Source organism: Falco peregrinus, chromosome 4, assembly GCF_023634155.1.
Source record: "Falco peregrinus isolate bFalPer1 chromosome 4, bFalPer1.pri, whole genome shotgun sequence".
In the NCBI taxonomy this organism is placed as follows: Eukaryota; Metazoa; Chordata; class Aves; order Falconiformes; family Falconidae; genus Falco; species Falco peregrinus.
Window position 1 is genome coordinate 120,744,726 of NC_073724.1, and position 16,235 is coordinate 120,760,960.

Here is a 16,235-nt window from a genome sequence, read left to right on the forward strand (position 1 = left end):
TCTGGTGTCGTCATGACTGGCTGATGCAAAATGAACCTTACGTACTTTGTATCTTAATATCTCTGCAAAGGTGTGGTGTGGCAATGCTTGTTCCAAGCCCACTATCTGCTTGAGCAACATGCCTCCTTCATGCCATCTATCACCTGTACTCCAGCTCATGCAGATTCTTTTATGGGTGACCTTCCAGCAATGCTTGTGCTTTGTGCATCAACTGATTGCTCTGTAAGAAAAAACCAAGTCCCTCACCCTCCTTTCAGGGGTAGCTGCCATCTTTTCTATTTCATTCTTCAGTATAGTTTTAAGATTTTGATCACTTCCTAGGCCTCTAAGACTGTTACATCGGCAATTTTTTATTCTTGTGAATCCAATAAACTTTTAAGCCAACGAAGGGAACACCTGCAGACCATCGAAGCTTTCAGAGAATCTAGGCTGTCAGCATAACTCTCTGCCTTTCAAGTAAATATGTATTTATTTCAACTAAAAATTGAAACACAGAGAGGTCTTAAAAAGGTTAGTCAGGATGAGTTTGGTACAGTGCTCTAGGTGATGCTCTGTTTGTGTTGAGAAAGGAATGTACTCTGAATAATAAGAAAAGAAAAGGTGGGCACCTGAAGGAGATAAGGAGACCATGAGTCAGGAAATCGTTGAACAAAGAAAGTTGAAAGGTCTACTCCACCTAGATCCCACCTGTTAGGAATAGAATAATTAGAAGTCAAAATCAAATGAATATGTATGTAAAGATGTTGTAACCTCTCAAGAAAACTGTATAAATTACCGGACTTTCACTGAAAACTTGGGAGCTAGTTTGTCTGGTGCGAATCGGCTAGCTCCCCAGTGTTGCACGAAATAAATACCTTTGCTGCTTAAAGACAAAACTCATCTCTGAGCAGTTACTCTGTGCTGTTTTGGCATCAAAATGTTTAGGACTTTTAGGTCACCCAGTTTTGTCTGATATTTGCATGCCTAGGAATATCTTTTTTTGTTTCTTTACTTCACAATAGTTCTCAGTCTACCCTCTGAAACTGTACGGTCACAGGGTGAAAAACAGTATATAGGCCATAAAATATCAGCTGCTGTTCAATACTGTGTCTCAGGACTTGAGAATTCTCTCACGTTCGGGCACAAACTCTCTCAGGTGCCACTGTACCACATGAGATGAAGCAGTTGATAACTAACACATGAAGCCCAACAGCTGGACAACCCCTGTTGCATCTATACACACAACACAGTGCTTGCACCCATGATGAGCTGCAGTGTGTACATGAGTCCTAAAAGCAGGATTCAATTCTTATCACTACAAACTGGTAAACATCTTATTCTACATGAAGTGGAAATTTGAAGGCAGGTACTGCATCTAAATGACCCTGCTGGTCCTACCTTTATTTGCATTTAATAAGAAATAAATCTGACAGTTCCCCCCTCCCCTTCCTCCTTACAGGAATATTTAAAGCTAGAGAGACAGCCACTGAAACTGCTATTACCTCTGCCCACCAGTTCCCAGCTGGCTATTGTGACCCTTAATCTGAGTTAATCAGCACTACCTCATTCTTTCAGATGGGACTTGCATCCCTGTGCGCTGCTCTCCTGCCCCACGATGCTATCATCTCCTGCCAGCTGGACAGCTAAAAGCAAAGACAACTTCAACATCTCCAGGGCCAGAGCATAGTGATGCCCTGCCACATTCATGCTGGGGAGGTGTTTTTTCAGCTCTGTGCATTAAAAACAATTACCATATGAGCAAGCAAGCTGGATTCATTAGAGACAGCACATGCATCAAGGCTGAAGTGATCGGGTAAGAAGGAACAGGAGTAGGCAAAACAGCCTAGGCCAAAGGGATGTCATGGGGCAAGTGATATATCCTTGGAGGAAAAGCCTGTATGTGACAATCCAAAACTAGAAAAGGAAGGTCTGGGCTTAGGAGAGGTGAAAGGGCAGCACGGGGAATGAAAGGATGAAATAGTTTCTATAACCAGTGATAGTGTCACAGGTAGCTGGCAAGTCTTAAAGATGGTCTCTCTCTGTGTCAGTGGAAGTCAGTGGTGGGTTTAGCCCAACTCCAATCCATGGCAAAAAACGTGGGGAGCTGTGGTCATCTCCCATAGTAAGCTTTGAGTAAGTCTCCCATGAGAAAGCTTTGCCTAAATGGAGCTATCTCAGCCTTGCATTATAGAGAGAGCATTGGGTGGTGAAAGATATTCCCCAAAATGCCCACTGCAAAGCACTGATGGCTCTAACCTCCTGCCAAAGCACAGAGTAGTGACCTCTCCATGATGCCACAGCCGACCAGAGCTGGAGGCAGATGGTTACACTCCATGCAGCAGGCTCAAACCTTCTTTGAGACAAGTGCTATAATTATTCCTTCATTTATCACAGTTACCAAGAGCATGATAATTTGGGTAGAACTAAAACATTTTTTACAAAAATGTATCTAGTCTTGATGTAAAAGACTTGCAGCACAGGAGAGAGGCTTCCTCCTGAAGGAAGCCTTTTCTACCTAAAGGTTAAGTAGCTACTTCAAAGTAGTCATCAAGTCTCTCTCAGGTCCACCAGGAGTGAGAGGCAATGCCAGTGGGCTACTCGTCTTGCTCCAAGAGACGCATTCAGGCAAGGGGCTTAACTCGCTCTTTCAAGGGGCCTCTTTTCCCTGGTGATTTTGGAGGAGGTTCCAGTTTCTGTCTTTGAGGAGTACACTGGCCTTTCTGATGGCTGAAAGCTTAAGCTTATGAACCTCACCTCGGGTATATAAACCCTCATTTAGATTTACAAGACTTGATCTTCCCACAGTTGGGTTTTGCTTGCTGGAGCACTGAAGGACCCCGCAGTGTCTGCACACGACACTCAGGTCATGAAGACTTGGTATCAAATGTGTCTGTGCTTTCTTTCTGCTAAATACCACAGACTGAGTACAATGCAATCCTTACACTACTCCTGAATAACTTTGATGGCTCTTCTCTGCTCCTCAGGATTTTCACATGCTCGACCAGATGGATCTGCTCCCACAGTCCCTTCTCCGCTGCCAGCGACCCAGTGCAGCCCTCTGTGTCACCCCTCTGCTCACACATCCCAGAATCATGTCTCTGCTAACATGTCACACCAGAGAAGCAGCTCCACTCTAGCCACCAAATCCTTCTTTCATTGCTGCGTAGGACCCTTCCCTAGCCCTGGGTGAAATTTGTTTCTTGACCAGTTGCATCATGTCTCATTTGCCTTCAGGAAAAAGGCATTTTTTTCCCTAGGTAGCCAAGGCTACCAAGCAGTTCAGCTTGCTTTCCACAGCAGCCCTGTCTTCCAGGTTATTTATAATTCTTCTAGTTTGTGTGTCACGGACAAAAGTTATGAAGATCTTGCTGTCTACACCACTTGTCTGATTTGTTAACAAAAAGCTTTTTCTTCCCTTTGGCTCCCATCCAAAATACAAACATACACAAAAAACCACAACTACTAACACAAGCAGCAGGAAAACCAGAAAGGTGGGGGAAGGAAGGAATGGTTTAAGTACTACTCTGAAGTGATTGACACTCGCTGTTTTGGAGTACAAAAAAAAGTCATTTATTTTGTTTTTAAAAGCTTAAATACATAAAGCTGAAACTACTGCACATGCTTTGCAGATGATCACTACTTTCTTCTACATCTTTTGCTATACAGAGCTCCCACAGCAAGTCTATACATTACTGTAAACACAGCAAGGAGGTGCTTTATTCGTGGTCTGAGAAAAGTCTTCTCAGAAACTGAAGCAGATTGTAGTAGCAGACAGTTTCATGCTTTGTATTCTTCTGCCACAGCAAGGAAGACCAAGAATCAGCCAACACAATTTTTCATTTTCTCTGGAAATAATTTTTCCATCATGTCAAAATATGAGTAAAATTTTCCCCATTCTTCAGCTGAGTTTGAAAGATCCAAGCACCTTCTCAACACTGACTTGGCCATGACCCCATAACCACATAATAGTTAAAGATATCATTCCCTGCAGACAAAAAGTAATACCTTGGACTTCCTACTTGCTTAGACTGGGAATTCAGGTATCGCAGACAGAGGCTGGGACACCTCAAGGATGGTGCTCCCGAAGCTCCTCTAATGCTCCATCAGCAATATATTTTTGGAATGCCATGAAGCAAATGTGCACAAATTAAATTCCTGCAGCAAAAGCCCTTAGGAGTCAAGGTGAATATATATTTCTAAATGGAACCAAGTTAAATTCCTTCCCTAACCCTCCCCTGCATGCCCACAGCTCACAGTCCTTACAAAATACAAACACATTTCAGTGGTAAAATGAATATCAGGACTAAGAACGAGGCAAACGTTATAGAATCTATGCCACGACATCCACCACCATGTTACACCTATCGCAGCATATCACACGTGTCAAAAGCACATGAGAAAGCTGATGAGAATATCTGCCACCCTTTTGAGTGTGCTTGTTTCCACAAGAATAAGTTGTAAAGTAGTATGAAGAGGATTAAGACACTCCCAGGAGGCATTAGGAAAATCAGGAAAGACTGTGGAGAGAGAAGTTGTAAATGCAACTGAAAAACTCTTCCTTTTTCCTATTAAGTTTATTGTTCTGTCTAAATATATTACTATGCTCTTTTCAAGAGGACCACAAATCACAGTCCATCTCTTCTCCCTAGTTTTGCCTCTCTTAATGTTCCCTTGTGTCTTAAGCAATTCACCACTTCGGTATGGGTGTCCCTTCAAAGTGTGTGGCTTGGGACCCAGTATCTCCACCTTGCCCCATGATTCATACGGCCAAGGAGGTTTTTAATTCTCCACAGACTGTCCCATTAGCATGTCCTTCCTCATGGTCTGCACTTCAGAAAACACTACTGGTGTTTCAAGGGAATGAGCACATCCAGAACTTGCAAGGGTGAAACAGAGCAAGGTTTTAAAGGATTGGTCAGGATGGGTTTGGTACCATGGTCTGGGGGATGCTCTGTTTATGTTGAGATGTAACAGACACGGCACGGCCTGTTCTGTTCTGCTGACGGTACTAAAGTAAGAGACAGAAGAAATGTACCCTGAGCAATCTAGCAGTCATAGATGATGATAAGGTGGACATTTGAAGGAGATGAGAAGGCCATGAGTCAGGAGGTTTTGCAAGCTCCAGCCGAAAAAAGGAATGACCATCCAAAAGTCTCCCCAGAAGACAATTCTAGAAGACTGCACCTCAAGCTCTGCCTAAACCCCACCTATTATGAATATGATGATTAGACGTTGAAATTAAATGAATATGTATGTAAAGATGTTGTAACCTCTCAAGAAAACTGTATAAATTACCTGACTTTCACTGAAAACTTGGGAGCTAGTTTGTCTGGTGCGAATCTGCTAGCTCCCCAACGTTGCATGAAATAAATACCTTTGCTGCTTAAAGACAACATTCATCTCTGAGCAGTTACTCTGTGCCGTTTTGGTATCAAGGGCATGCATTGAGCAAAGTCTGCTCAGCTGAGGATGGCAAGCATCACAAGCAATTGGGCCTGTGGGCCTCAGGAACCCAGGCTGTAAGAGGATGAAAGGTCTCTCTGGCCCCGAGGGCTGTCACCGCATGGGTTGATGTGCCCATGCTTTCTTTTGTGCCAATTCAACTAACTGAAGGAAAGGTCCTAATTTCTCCTGAAATCTCCAGTCCCATTAAAGACCCAACTGTGGAAGCAATTTGATTGCAAATAAAATTGCCTCTTACCAGCATTAATTTCTTTTCTCTCCTCATGGGAATAACCTATACCAGTATTGAATCTCCTTTATATTGCTTAAAGGACACATTGTGCTGCCCATGATCTGATAAAAGGGCTACCACACGTGCACAAACCTTAAGGAGAATTTGAGGCTAAGCATGTCCAAGTAGTGCACCTTGACAAGCAAAATGGCTACTATAGCCCTAAGACTTTCCAGATGTAACTATAAGGAGGGTAAGGTACATTTCATGCAATGAAACACCTAGATCATTGCTCGGGCAGTGGAAGAGCACGCATTTCCTAAAGGGAAGAGGAGATCAGTGTGCCCCAGTTACAGCCAGTTTTGGTTCTTCAGCAGGAGCTTCTTCTTGCCATGTTTTACAGGTGAGCCTGATATCATCACAAAGAGGAGGTGAACTTCTCAGAGTTGACAGCAAACAGAAGTACTAAAGGGAACCACGTAAAAACCGTATAGGGGAAGCAGGCAAAACCAGGAGGTTTATGACAGTTAACAGGCCCTGAAAAGGGGAGTATGTGGGCCAGCAGACATAGTTGTTACCTTTTTTTCAGGAAGACATGTAAAACATGGCAAGAAGAAGCTCCTGCTGAAGAACCAAAACTGGCTGTAACTGGGGCACACTGATCTCCTCTTCCCTTTAGGAAATGCATTGGGGTGGGGGAAAGGAAGGTGCAGAGAAAACAGCAGCCAGCCAGCAGCCTGCTGTAGAGGGGTGCACCCTGCAATGTATAAGTAATGGGAATTTTTAAGAGAGCCCACTCTACATTTGGCAGCAACTAAGTCCCTAACAGAACAACACAAACATTTACATGGAGCCATCAGAAATTACCAGTTCCAGATGTGGACTAAAGATACTGACACCAAAAGCTACGGCTATTCTACCAAATCAAATATGCTCAGGATAATTTCTGGACCTAAGACCAACTGGCTTGGAGCAATGCAGTCTGTGTAATTGAACGCTTGCCCTCTGAATGAGCTGCATGTTTAGGCTCCCAGGGACACTGTATCAAATCTGTTAAATATTGAGTTTAATACTTGCTAGCATACTCCAGAGCCAAAATGAGCCAGATGTGATTCTGTGGCTTCAGGTCTTCATGCTTAATTCCTACACGTTAATAGTGCCCGCTGCCGCTGCTCTCTGAAGAGGGAACTCCTGGCTACAAGTCACTTGTCCTCTCAATGACAGAGAAACAGCAAGGCAGCAGTCCAACCACAAAACTTGTATGCAAAAAGACAGCACTCTGTGCTTTAGGGGAAAGGACCCTCATACAGTACTGTAGAATGGAGTACATGCAGAATGGAGGCAGAGCTTGGACTGTTTAACCAGGTTTTTGGGGATTTAGTGGAGAAACCTTGGGATATCAGCTTTGAATTTTCAGTCTCAGCTCTCCGCTGTAATGGGGCTAACTGTTCATGGACATTAATGACCATTGAGGTCACCACCATGGTTTGACACAGGGTTCTACAGAGCTAAACACACAAATATCTGATAGCTTCAGCTGAAGAATTGGATCCCGTAATTGTTACTGCAAGTTTTGTATGTCAGAAAGAAGCAAATACATGTCCTTGCAGGACAGCCAGCCTCTGTTGCCAACATAACAGAAAACTGTAATCTACAGCCAGGAAAACCTAAGTAAAGGTCCAATTCAATAGTTCCAGGGGCTGCAAGGATACTTGAACCCTACTGTGGCAAGGTCTGCAATGCAACTTCACACAGCCCAGCACCCTTTCATCCTCTCACCTATATCAGCATCAAAGCCATCAGCATCAGTAGGCCAGGAAAAACAAAACAGATGTTGCTCAGGGGCTGGCTGGAGCACATCTTCAATGTCTTGCGCTGCCCTTCCCCACACAAAGGTGAGATGTCTGTCCACATGCTGGGTTGCCACTGTCTCAAGGTGAGGCAGATGCAGTTGGAGCCCTGTGGTCATCTGTTCGTGCGCTGCAGGATGGTCACACAGCCGTGATAACTGGTACAGCGCTGCAGCGGTGGCTGCTGCTCCACGCTCCCTGTTACCGGGTCAAAAGTGAATGCTTTGTCTGTGCCTTCCCCGTTCTCATCTCGGCCACCCAGGATGTAAATCTTCCCTCCACACACTGTGAGGCCACAGCTTTCCTGGAAAGCAGAAGGAAAGCCCAAGAGCTGATGAACAAACCTTTAGCTTTAGGAAAGAGGGCTGAGCAGGAGGTTGAGTCATTTAAATGAGCTCAAGTCTCAGCTGCCCAGGAGAAGGGGAAAAAGTAGGCAAGAGAAGTGATGTCTGCCTTTTGGGGTGGTGCAATCTTATTGTTTCAGTAAGAGGTTAGGCACTTGAAATGCCTCAAGACAGTAATGGGTTCATTGCTATTTTTGGCAGTCCCCCAGGCACAGTACAGACTCACAAGCACACCGAGACTCCAGAGAGCCAGACAGCACCTCTCTGTGAAAGCCACTTATAAGGGTGCATGGACATGGGCATTTCAAATTCAGCTTGGGGCAAGCTGTCCCCCATCATTCCTCTTCACTGCGCCATGGCTCACATTGCAGCATGGTTGGAGTGCAAAACTGTAATGACACTGAACCAAGATACACAACCACCACTAGTCTGTGTTTAGTCCATGGACCAGACCAGAGCCAATATAACCCTCACCCTGAAACCTGCAGCATGGAGAGCAGGTCCTCAACACTAATGGGTTCACCCTACAGATCTACTTCTCTGACATTAATAGCTAGTGTAGACCCAGCCTCAGCAGGAAAACTTGGGTTTGCTGAGAGAAAGATATCCTCCAAGCAGTATGGACACTGGTGGCAAGTATATATGTTTGAGTTGCTCTGCAGAGGTCACGTTCAAGTGCTCAGAGCCAAGTCCACAATGTATTTTCTTTGCCTTCAATCTCAGATGGTTGCTATTCTAGAGAGAAAGGGAAGGCTCAGAGCTTCTTTCCTAAACCTCTTCCTTACCAGAGGCCCAGGGAGGGTGGCCACTTCTCGCCAGCTGTCTTTCCTTGGATCGTAGCTGAATATTTTACTGAGGAGTCCACCTACAACATAAATGATGTTGTCCAAGCAGACAGCACTGATGCACCTCTGGTAAAAAGGGGTGGGAGACAACAGCGTCCACGTGTTGTCCTCTGGATCATAACACTGAACCTGGGAGGAGAAACATAGCTATGGGAACATGAATTTACCACGTCTCCCTGCGTGGATGAAGCTGCTGTTTGCTAGAAATAAAAGCACATAGGGACAGAAACACAGATGGGAGCTTCAACACCCAAAGACCAGTGCAGTGAGCAAAGGAATGAGGGGTTCTACCATTCTTTCTTGCATTCACGTCTCCCAGAAAAACTACTAGCCCCAAAGGTGACTACAGTGCACAGTTAAGTGTTCAGAGATGGAGCTGAGAAGCACTGATGGCACTTTCTGCAGCTCAGGAGAATAGAAGCATCATGCCTGGCTTGCAGAGGTCTCCCCTGGACAGTTACTACTGTTGGTGCTTCTGTGAAGTGAATGCCTACAGTGTTGGAGGTTTTTTCCTGTGGTGCCTCAGGCCTGACCAGGCTTCAGAGCAGAAAAGGCTCTACTGAAACCACGCATAATATATTGACCGCTCCTGACACCTTATCTCTCTAGTACCTAAGCCTCCTTGGCTTCCATTTAAATATATGACTTCTTATCTTATTATAAGGGAGCCTTCATTAGTTAAAAAAAAAAAAAAAAAAAAAAAAAGGCAGGCACCCTTGTAGCTTAAGGACCACCCCATTATGCTCCATGTTCACTGGCAAACCTTTTTTAGGTCTCTGCCCATTCTTGATGACCCAGCAATACCTTGTCAGTGTTAGCGGTGTCATCCACAGCACCGCCCAGCACATAGATCTTGTTCAGGCAGGAGACCACAGCTGCTGAGCTCACGGCTTGAGGCAATGGGGCCAAGGTTGACCAGCTGTTGGAGAAGGTATCATAGCACTCCACACTGGAGAGGCGGTAAAAGCCATCAAAGCCTCCCACAGCGTAGATCTGCCACAAAAGGAGAAAAGCAGGTAGATTAGAAACTCCTGGACTTACTTAATGGGCTACACGGACACAGCACACGTAAGAGGCTAGAACTTGGTCAGAAAGATTGACATCAAGCCATGATAAAACCTTTGGATTGGACTAGATGACCTTTAAAGGTCCCTTCCAACCCAAACCATTCTATGGTTCCATGAAACACCCCACATTGTATAGCTTTCACCCAGACTCAACACCACTATCTGCAGAAGTCTTGCACCATCCCACGGTAGATCTTATTACTACAGTTTCATTTGTGGCTACTTCAGGTGACAACACACAGGCAACTGAAACAATGATGTCTTAGTCATGTCCTAGTTGTTCCCCAATCAAAACCATCTCTAAATGGTTCAGAAGACAAACACACACTGACTACTTCTCATTGTACTGGGCAGCAGAAGAAGCAGGGGAAAGTGCTCCACGTGGCTCCTTTCAAAATTTGGGCCATTGCTTACCTTGCCCTGAAGTGTTGCCATTTTGTGCCTCCATCGGCCTTTCTGCAGACAAGCAACTTTGATCCAGACATTCAGCTGGGAGCTCAGCACCCAAACATCATTGCTGCTGATGTGTCCTCCTGAAAAACAGGTACAGAGGGCTGGTGTGATCCCAAGGACAGCCCTATCACCTCACTACACAACAATATTGCATAGTTCCTCCATGCAATGGAACAGCTCAGGCCAGAAGCTGTTGGGTTATTGGGTTATGGCCATGGTACCTCCCTTGGAAAGCTGAGTTTACATCTGGACTTCAAGGCACTTGTTACACTGCTCCATCCTTTACACAGAACTCATCTGATAGGTATTATATAGGCATTATGTAGGCCTCATCTGATAGTCCTGGAGAAGAGAAGACTGAGAGGGGTTCTTATCAATGTCTACAAATATCTCAAGGGTGGGTGCCACAAGGACAGGGCCAGGCTCTTTTCAGCGGTGCCCAGCGACAGGACAAGGGTCAACGGGCACAAAGTGCAACATGGGAACTTCCATCTGAATGTGAGGAAGAACATCGTTCCCCTGAGGGTGACGGGACACCGGGACAGGCTGCCCAGAGAGGCTGTGGGGTCTCCTGTTCTGGAGACACTCAAAACCTGCCTGGATGCAACTGTGCAACCTGCTGTAGATGAACCTGTTGTAACACAGAGTTGGACTAGATGATCTCCAGAAGTCCCTTCTGTGACTCTGACCATTCTGTGATACTTCAAGTGAGGGACAAGCAGGAGACTCTGATGTTTTAGGAAACCCTGCCTGACAGCACACACCAAAACCAGCTCATTCCACAGCTGAACGTTTTTGACAGATGCCAAAGAGGAGGGAAAGGTTTTTGAATCCTGGGGAAAGGTTTTTTCAGTCCTGCCAACCTTCCCCTCAAAGGTGAAATTTTTCCTTGGGACAGCAAAATCCAAACCACCTAAGGATAAACTTCACCAAGAAGTGACTTTGCTCCAAAGCTGAGACATATGTGAATGAGTCCTAGTGAACAGACCTAAGGAGCGGTCTGTCCGAGCAGAGGTTGTGCTGTGTTTTCAACCAGAAAAGGACCATCTGGCCCAGGGTAATCTCACCTGATATGTACACATCGTTCTTCAGTGTGCAGGCAGCAAATTCTGACTTGGTGTAGCCAGGCACGCTGGAGAGGGCTGTCCACTGCCTGCTCTTTGGGTGGTAGAGGTCTGTGAAGGGCAGCTTCAGAAGGCCTTTCTTATCACAGCCCCCAATGACAATGATGACTTCTGCCAGCTCCATGAACCTACACCATGAATAGCATGGGTAAATCCCCGGGCCAGGCTACTCTTTTCTATCATCCCTCCCATCCTATCTAGGACACTGTGGCAGCACAGTCCTGTAGATAGGGCAAGCTCCTCTACTGCATCTATTACTGATTTTCTGGGCAAATCATTTCACCCCTGCACCTTTCCTTCTGTCTGCACGATCAAATCAAAAGCACCTCCCAGCTTGGGTGGGAAGTGATCCAAACTGCATAGGTAAAGAGAATGAGAATAACCTTTTAGAAGTCCCTCGTGAGATTGCCTCGTGCCACTCACCCTCCCCCTTCCAGCACAATCAAATCTAATAATCCTCAAGGCACAGACACCAGCATGGAAAACCATTCCTGGCAGCCTGCCTGCGGCAAGCTGTCTGCCTGGAGAGAGAAGTGTTTCCAGGAAATATCTCTCCAGCCCTAATAGCAGCGAGCAGATGAGACAGACAGCAGGGGAAGGAAAATCCTTCCAACTAACAGGAGGCAAGAGAGGAACGGCTCTGCAGGAGGGGAGGGGAGAGGAAAGAGGAGTGTGAAAGAGGATTTGAAAGACTTGGTCCAGTCCCCAGCTTTGCCATGGTTTGTGCAGGCAATTCACTTAACACCAAAGCTGTAAAAGGAGGGAGGTAGAATGTGGATGCTACGGAGTGGGGTTTATCCCCAGTGAATTTTAGCTGTTTGCATCCTTGAGGAGGTCACCACAGGCCTTGTTGTTTAGCAGTTCTGTATACAATAGCCAGTTGTGGTATTCAGCATAGAGATGCGTCAAACCATCTCTTCCACCTGACAGAAACATTACCTATATACCAGGCTGGGACTTCTGAGATGCGCTGGAGCAACCTCCATCCTTCTGTCCAGGATGCTCCACTAAGCGACAAAAAAACCTGCAATCCTTGGGCTGAAGAGCAGGAGAGCACAAGACCCTGGCCCTGCAGCCCAGTTGTCATGGGTGTCCTCTGGAAAAGGATGTGGAGCCTTGGAAACCAACTCAGTTTGATACAGCAACCCACCCCAGAGCAGAGGTGTCCATCAGGATTCTTACCAAGCGCACCCTAAGGGACCTGTGGCACCATGAAGAAACTGAAAATATGGCTCATCAAATTCAAACTTCACAGTCACAAAAAGGTGCAGATTTCTGCACGCACAACTTTATATATCACTTTTTCTTTGCCTCTTCGCCTTTACACTGGCAGCTGCCTGGGCCAGAATCTCTATCTTCTTGCTGTTCATCAATAAATCAACCAGAAAAAAAAATAAAAACAACAATCTGGGGATGCCTGGGTAACCATCTGGACAGTAACTGCTTTTTTTTTTTTCTGTGGACATTGATTCCTGATGCTGCAGCAATACCCTTGACCTAGGCACCACGTTGATGGCCAGGAGGACTGAGACCAGTCTAAGCCTTTCTGCTAACAGACAGCCTGGAGCAGGAGAACAGACCAGTGGCAAAGCTGGGAATGGAGAACAGGTCTCAACCCAGTGCTCTACCCATCGGTGAAAGCAGATAGAAATAAAGAGCTACCAACACCCCTTCCTGCCCATAGCTCGGACACATCTGAATAGCAGCATTGCACACCCAGAGCAGTGTGACTAAAGTACTTCTTGCCAACAAAAAACAAAACAACAACAAAAAAGCATCACATACATAAGTATAAATTTCACAGGAATCTCTTAAGCCAGGCAAACATCTCCGGTGCTTTCATTTTGGAAACAGGGAGGCCAAATCAGAAGCAATCAGAGGGAAAACAACCCCAAACAATCCAAGAATTCCCCTCAAACTTTAAGATTCATCAACTTAAGCCCTTCTGGTCTAGGGAAGAAGACACTGTGTTTTACCTTCTGGGCCTTGATCGCAAAGAGCTGACCTCATTCCCAAGGATGTAGTACTTGCGGGCCTCATGCAGCAGAGGAATGCACTCCTTTGAGTCCTGGATGAGTCCATCCATTTCCACCTTCGCCAGGAAGTAGGTGGGGTCAAGCAGGGGCAGACGTACATGCTCAAGGAGGTCCTTCAAGACTCCCTTCCTGGCAGGTACGTCATGCCGTACCCAGCGCATGACTGCCTCAAAGACCACTTCCTCCTTGGGGACCACCAGCTGCTCATCAGACAGATATTCAACCAGTTCCTTCACACCCATCTCCAGGAACTCTTCATGACACGACACCTCCACAAAACACTCCAGCATGAACCTCTTGCTCTTTTCTGTCAGAGACGCGATGGAGAATGAATCAGCAAACTTCATGATGCCCAAACAATTGCATGGGTGAAGCTGGCCTTCAAGGAAGGTGACACAAGCATCTCTGAGCTTGGAAATCTGCAGCAAGTCAGACAGTTCCAAGATGCCTTCAACATTGTCCTCCTGAATTATGATGTTCCCCCCATACATATAATCAAGAAGGAGAGACATAGTGGAAGCAGATATCTTCTGGATATTAATGATATCCTGGTGGCCTTCCTTGAGATTGCCACCAAACATGGCCCGGAAATATGTGCTGTTGGCTGACAAAGTGGCACGGTGACAGGGGAATTCTTGTCCATCAATTAACAGCACCACATCTGTGAAGATGCCACTCTGCCGGTAGGAGTTCAGTGTCTGGAGAATTTGCTCAGCATGGCAGGACCCACTGCAGAGCTTCATGTGCAGCTTTTCTTTGCTCGGGTCCCGCGTCATGTTTTCCAAGCTGCTTGTCCTGAAACTTGATTCTTCTTTCATCATTCGATGCATCCTGATTGCGAAGCAGACAAGAGAACAGTACACTATTAAAACACCTGACTGCAATGTCCAACACCATCATGGTTTCTGCATCTTCCTGGGTGCCATGAGGAAGTACAGATTCTGCCCCTTCATCAGCACATATGGCTTCTCATCAGCAACCAAAACCCCCTCCAAACCAGAGTACGGCGACAGCACCAGGCTATGTCCAATCTAATCCCATCTCAGTGGCCAAATTTCTGCTTTTAAGTTACTTCTGGGCGAGTGCCAAGAGGAGGGGGCCAGGCTCTTTTCAGCAGCGCCCAGCGACAGGACAAGGGGCAACAGGCACAAAGTGCAAGACGGGAACTTCCATCTGAATGTGAGGAAGAACATCGTTCCCCTGAGGGTGACGGGACACCGGGACAGGCTGCCCAGAGAGGCTGTGGGGTCTCCTGCTCTGGAGACATTCAAACCCGCCTGGACGCGGCTCTGTGCAACCTGCTCTGGGAGAGCTGCTTCAGCAGGGGGGTGGGCTGGGTGGGCTCCAGGGGTCCCTTCCCACCCCAGCCACGCTTTTTAGAATTTTAGAATTTCAGAATTTTAGAATTTTTAGAATTTTAGAAGGTATTACTAAGACATCACTGGCTTTGTGGTGTCCACTTACTCCCCTGCAGGAAGGCAGGTAGCACATCCCTTGAGAAAAGTTACCTTGAATTTCTCATGAGTGAAAATCCCTGTCTTTGCTCTAGTCCTGCCTCTCTATTCCTACACCTGCATCTCCCAGACAGCCATCGCATCTGACCACAGACCCCAAAGGTGCTCAGATTCTCCCACGCTCCAGAGGACACCTCCTGGCTGCACCTGCACCAAGGTAGCTGTGTATAGGACAACCAAATCTAGTCTCGAGGATCTTCACCCCACCATTCCGAGAAAGCATCACTGTAACCTTTGTGCCTCCAGAATCCCCCAGCAGTGGGGAAAACACCTCTGCCTGTACCATGGGGAGCTGCAGAGACCTAAAAAGCAGTGAAGCAGCATGACAAGCCCTAACTAAATGTCTTAAGAAATTCTGTGGAGGCTCTAAACACCCCAAATGCCACTGACAGGTGCTCAGGGCTGTGTACAGAAAGGAGCAGCTGTTAATCGGTTCAAAGCGATTTAGAGAAGTTACACTAAAGGCAGCTCTCTAGAGATGCCTTTGCAAAGAGCACAGCAGACTTCACATTTCACCCACACATGCGGCTCCAGCCAAGAACGAAAAGCACATCTATATCCCTGCTTCTCTCCCTGATCCACACACACTTCCAAGCCATCAGGATTGTGCACAGCTGTGCACAGCTCAGTGCTGGGAAGAAACAGGTCAGGCTGACCTCCTTACAAAGAGACACAACCAACCCACCCCCCAGTTAATCCAAATGCCCTTCCCCAGCTCACATCCCTTCTGTCCACCCATGAGACAAACGATGCCAACACCAAAGAAAAAGTGGGTTTGCCCCATTACCCTCAGCCATGCACGTTCTTCTCTGGGTCACCATCTCCATCCAAGTGCCACACAGCAGCAGATGCTGGGGGTTGTTTTGGTTTGTTTGGTGTGGGTTTTTATTTTTTGGTTGGTTGGTTGGGTTTTTTTGCAAGCCTCCCCAGCTGCTAGTACAAGAAGTCCAACATTACCTGGCCCACAAGTTGTGCTCTCCAGGTGGGTCCTAGAGAAGACTCAACTTCCCTCTTGGAGAGCTCCCATCCAGGCACGGAGACAGGTCCCCTCCACAAAGCACGCTCAGCCCTTCTGCAGCAATGCTTGGGGAAGCACAAAAGCGTCCCCTTTATCCTCACTGCCTGAGAGGTGGGGGAGCAATCCGCTTTTGTTTCTCCTGAATGACATGCCACAGAGCTACGGAGCATTAGCCATGCAGCTGTCAATAACAGCCAGCCAGGGAGGAGCCAGGACCCAGGGAGAACCCAGCGCAGCTCAGGGAAAATATATCACACCAGGGCAGCTTAAGAGGGACAAGCCATCTGGAGAGAAAATTGAGGTCCAGGTGGAACAATTCATTTGATAGAGA

At 46.6% G+C, this 16,235-nt stretch overlaps 1 protein-coding gene across 2 annotated transcripts; it reads right to left on the reverse strand.

The window, feature by feature from the left end:
* Nucleotides 1–6,344: 6,344 nt before the first annotated feature.
* On the reverse strand, nt 6,345–16,235 carry KLHL35 (kelch like family member 35). Of its 2 annotated transcripts, XM_027776862.2 has the most exons (7): nt 15,844–16,235; nt 13,313–14,203; nt 11,280–11,464; nt 10,174–10,292; nt 9,497–9,685; nt 8,633–8,821; nt 6,345–7,807 (listed from the first exon to the last, which is right to left on the reverse strand). In XM_027776862.2, the coding sequence occupies exons 2-7, from the start codon at nt 14,200–14,202 to the stop codon at nt 7,619–7,621; spliced, it is 1,761 nt and encodes a 586-aa protein (XP_027632663.1). In that variant the 5' UTR covers nt 14,203; nt 15,844–16,235; the 3' UTR covers nt 6,345–7,618. The 2 variants fall into 2 exon arrangements, with proteins under 2 accessions (XP_027632663.1, XP_005230529.1); XM_005230472.4 differs by lacking the exon at nt 15,844–16,235 and having other exon boundaries at nt 13,313–15,134.

Bases quoted from the DNA above. Each gene is read 5' to 3' on its own strand.
- KLHL35 (XM_027776862.2), bottom strand. From the start codon at position 14,202: ATGCATCGAATGATGAAAGAAGAATCAAGTTTCAGGACAAGCAGCTTG. The intron at 11,465-13,312 runs GTAAAACACAGT...TTCATGGTGTAG, and splicing joins TTGCGATCAAGGCCCAGAAG to GTTCATGGAGCTGGCAGAAG. The intron at 10,293-11,279 runs GTGAGATTACCC...CCTGTTTTTCAG, and splicing joins GAACGATGTGTACATATCAG to GAGGACACATCAGCAGCAAT.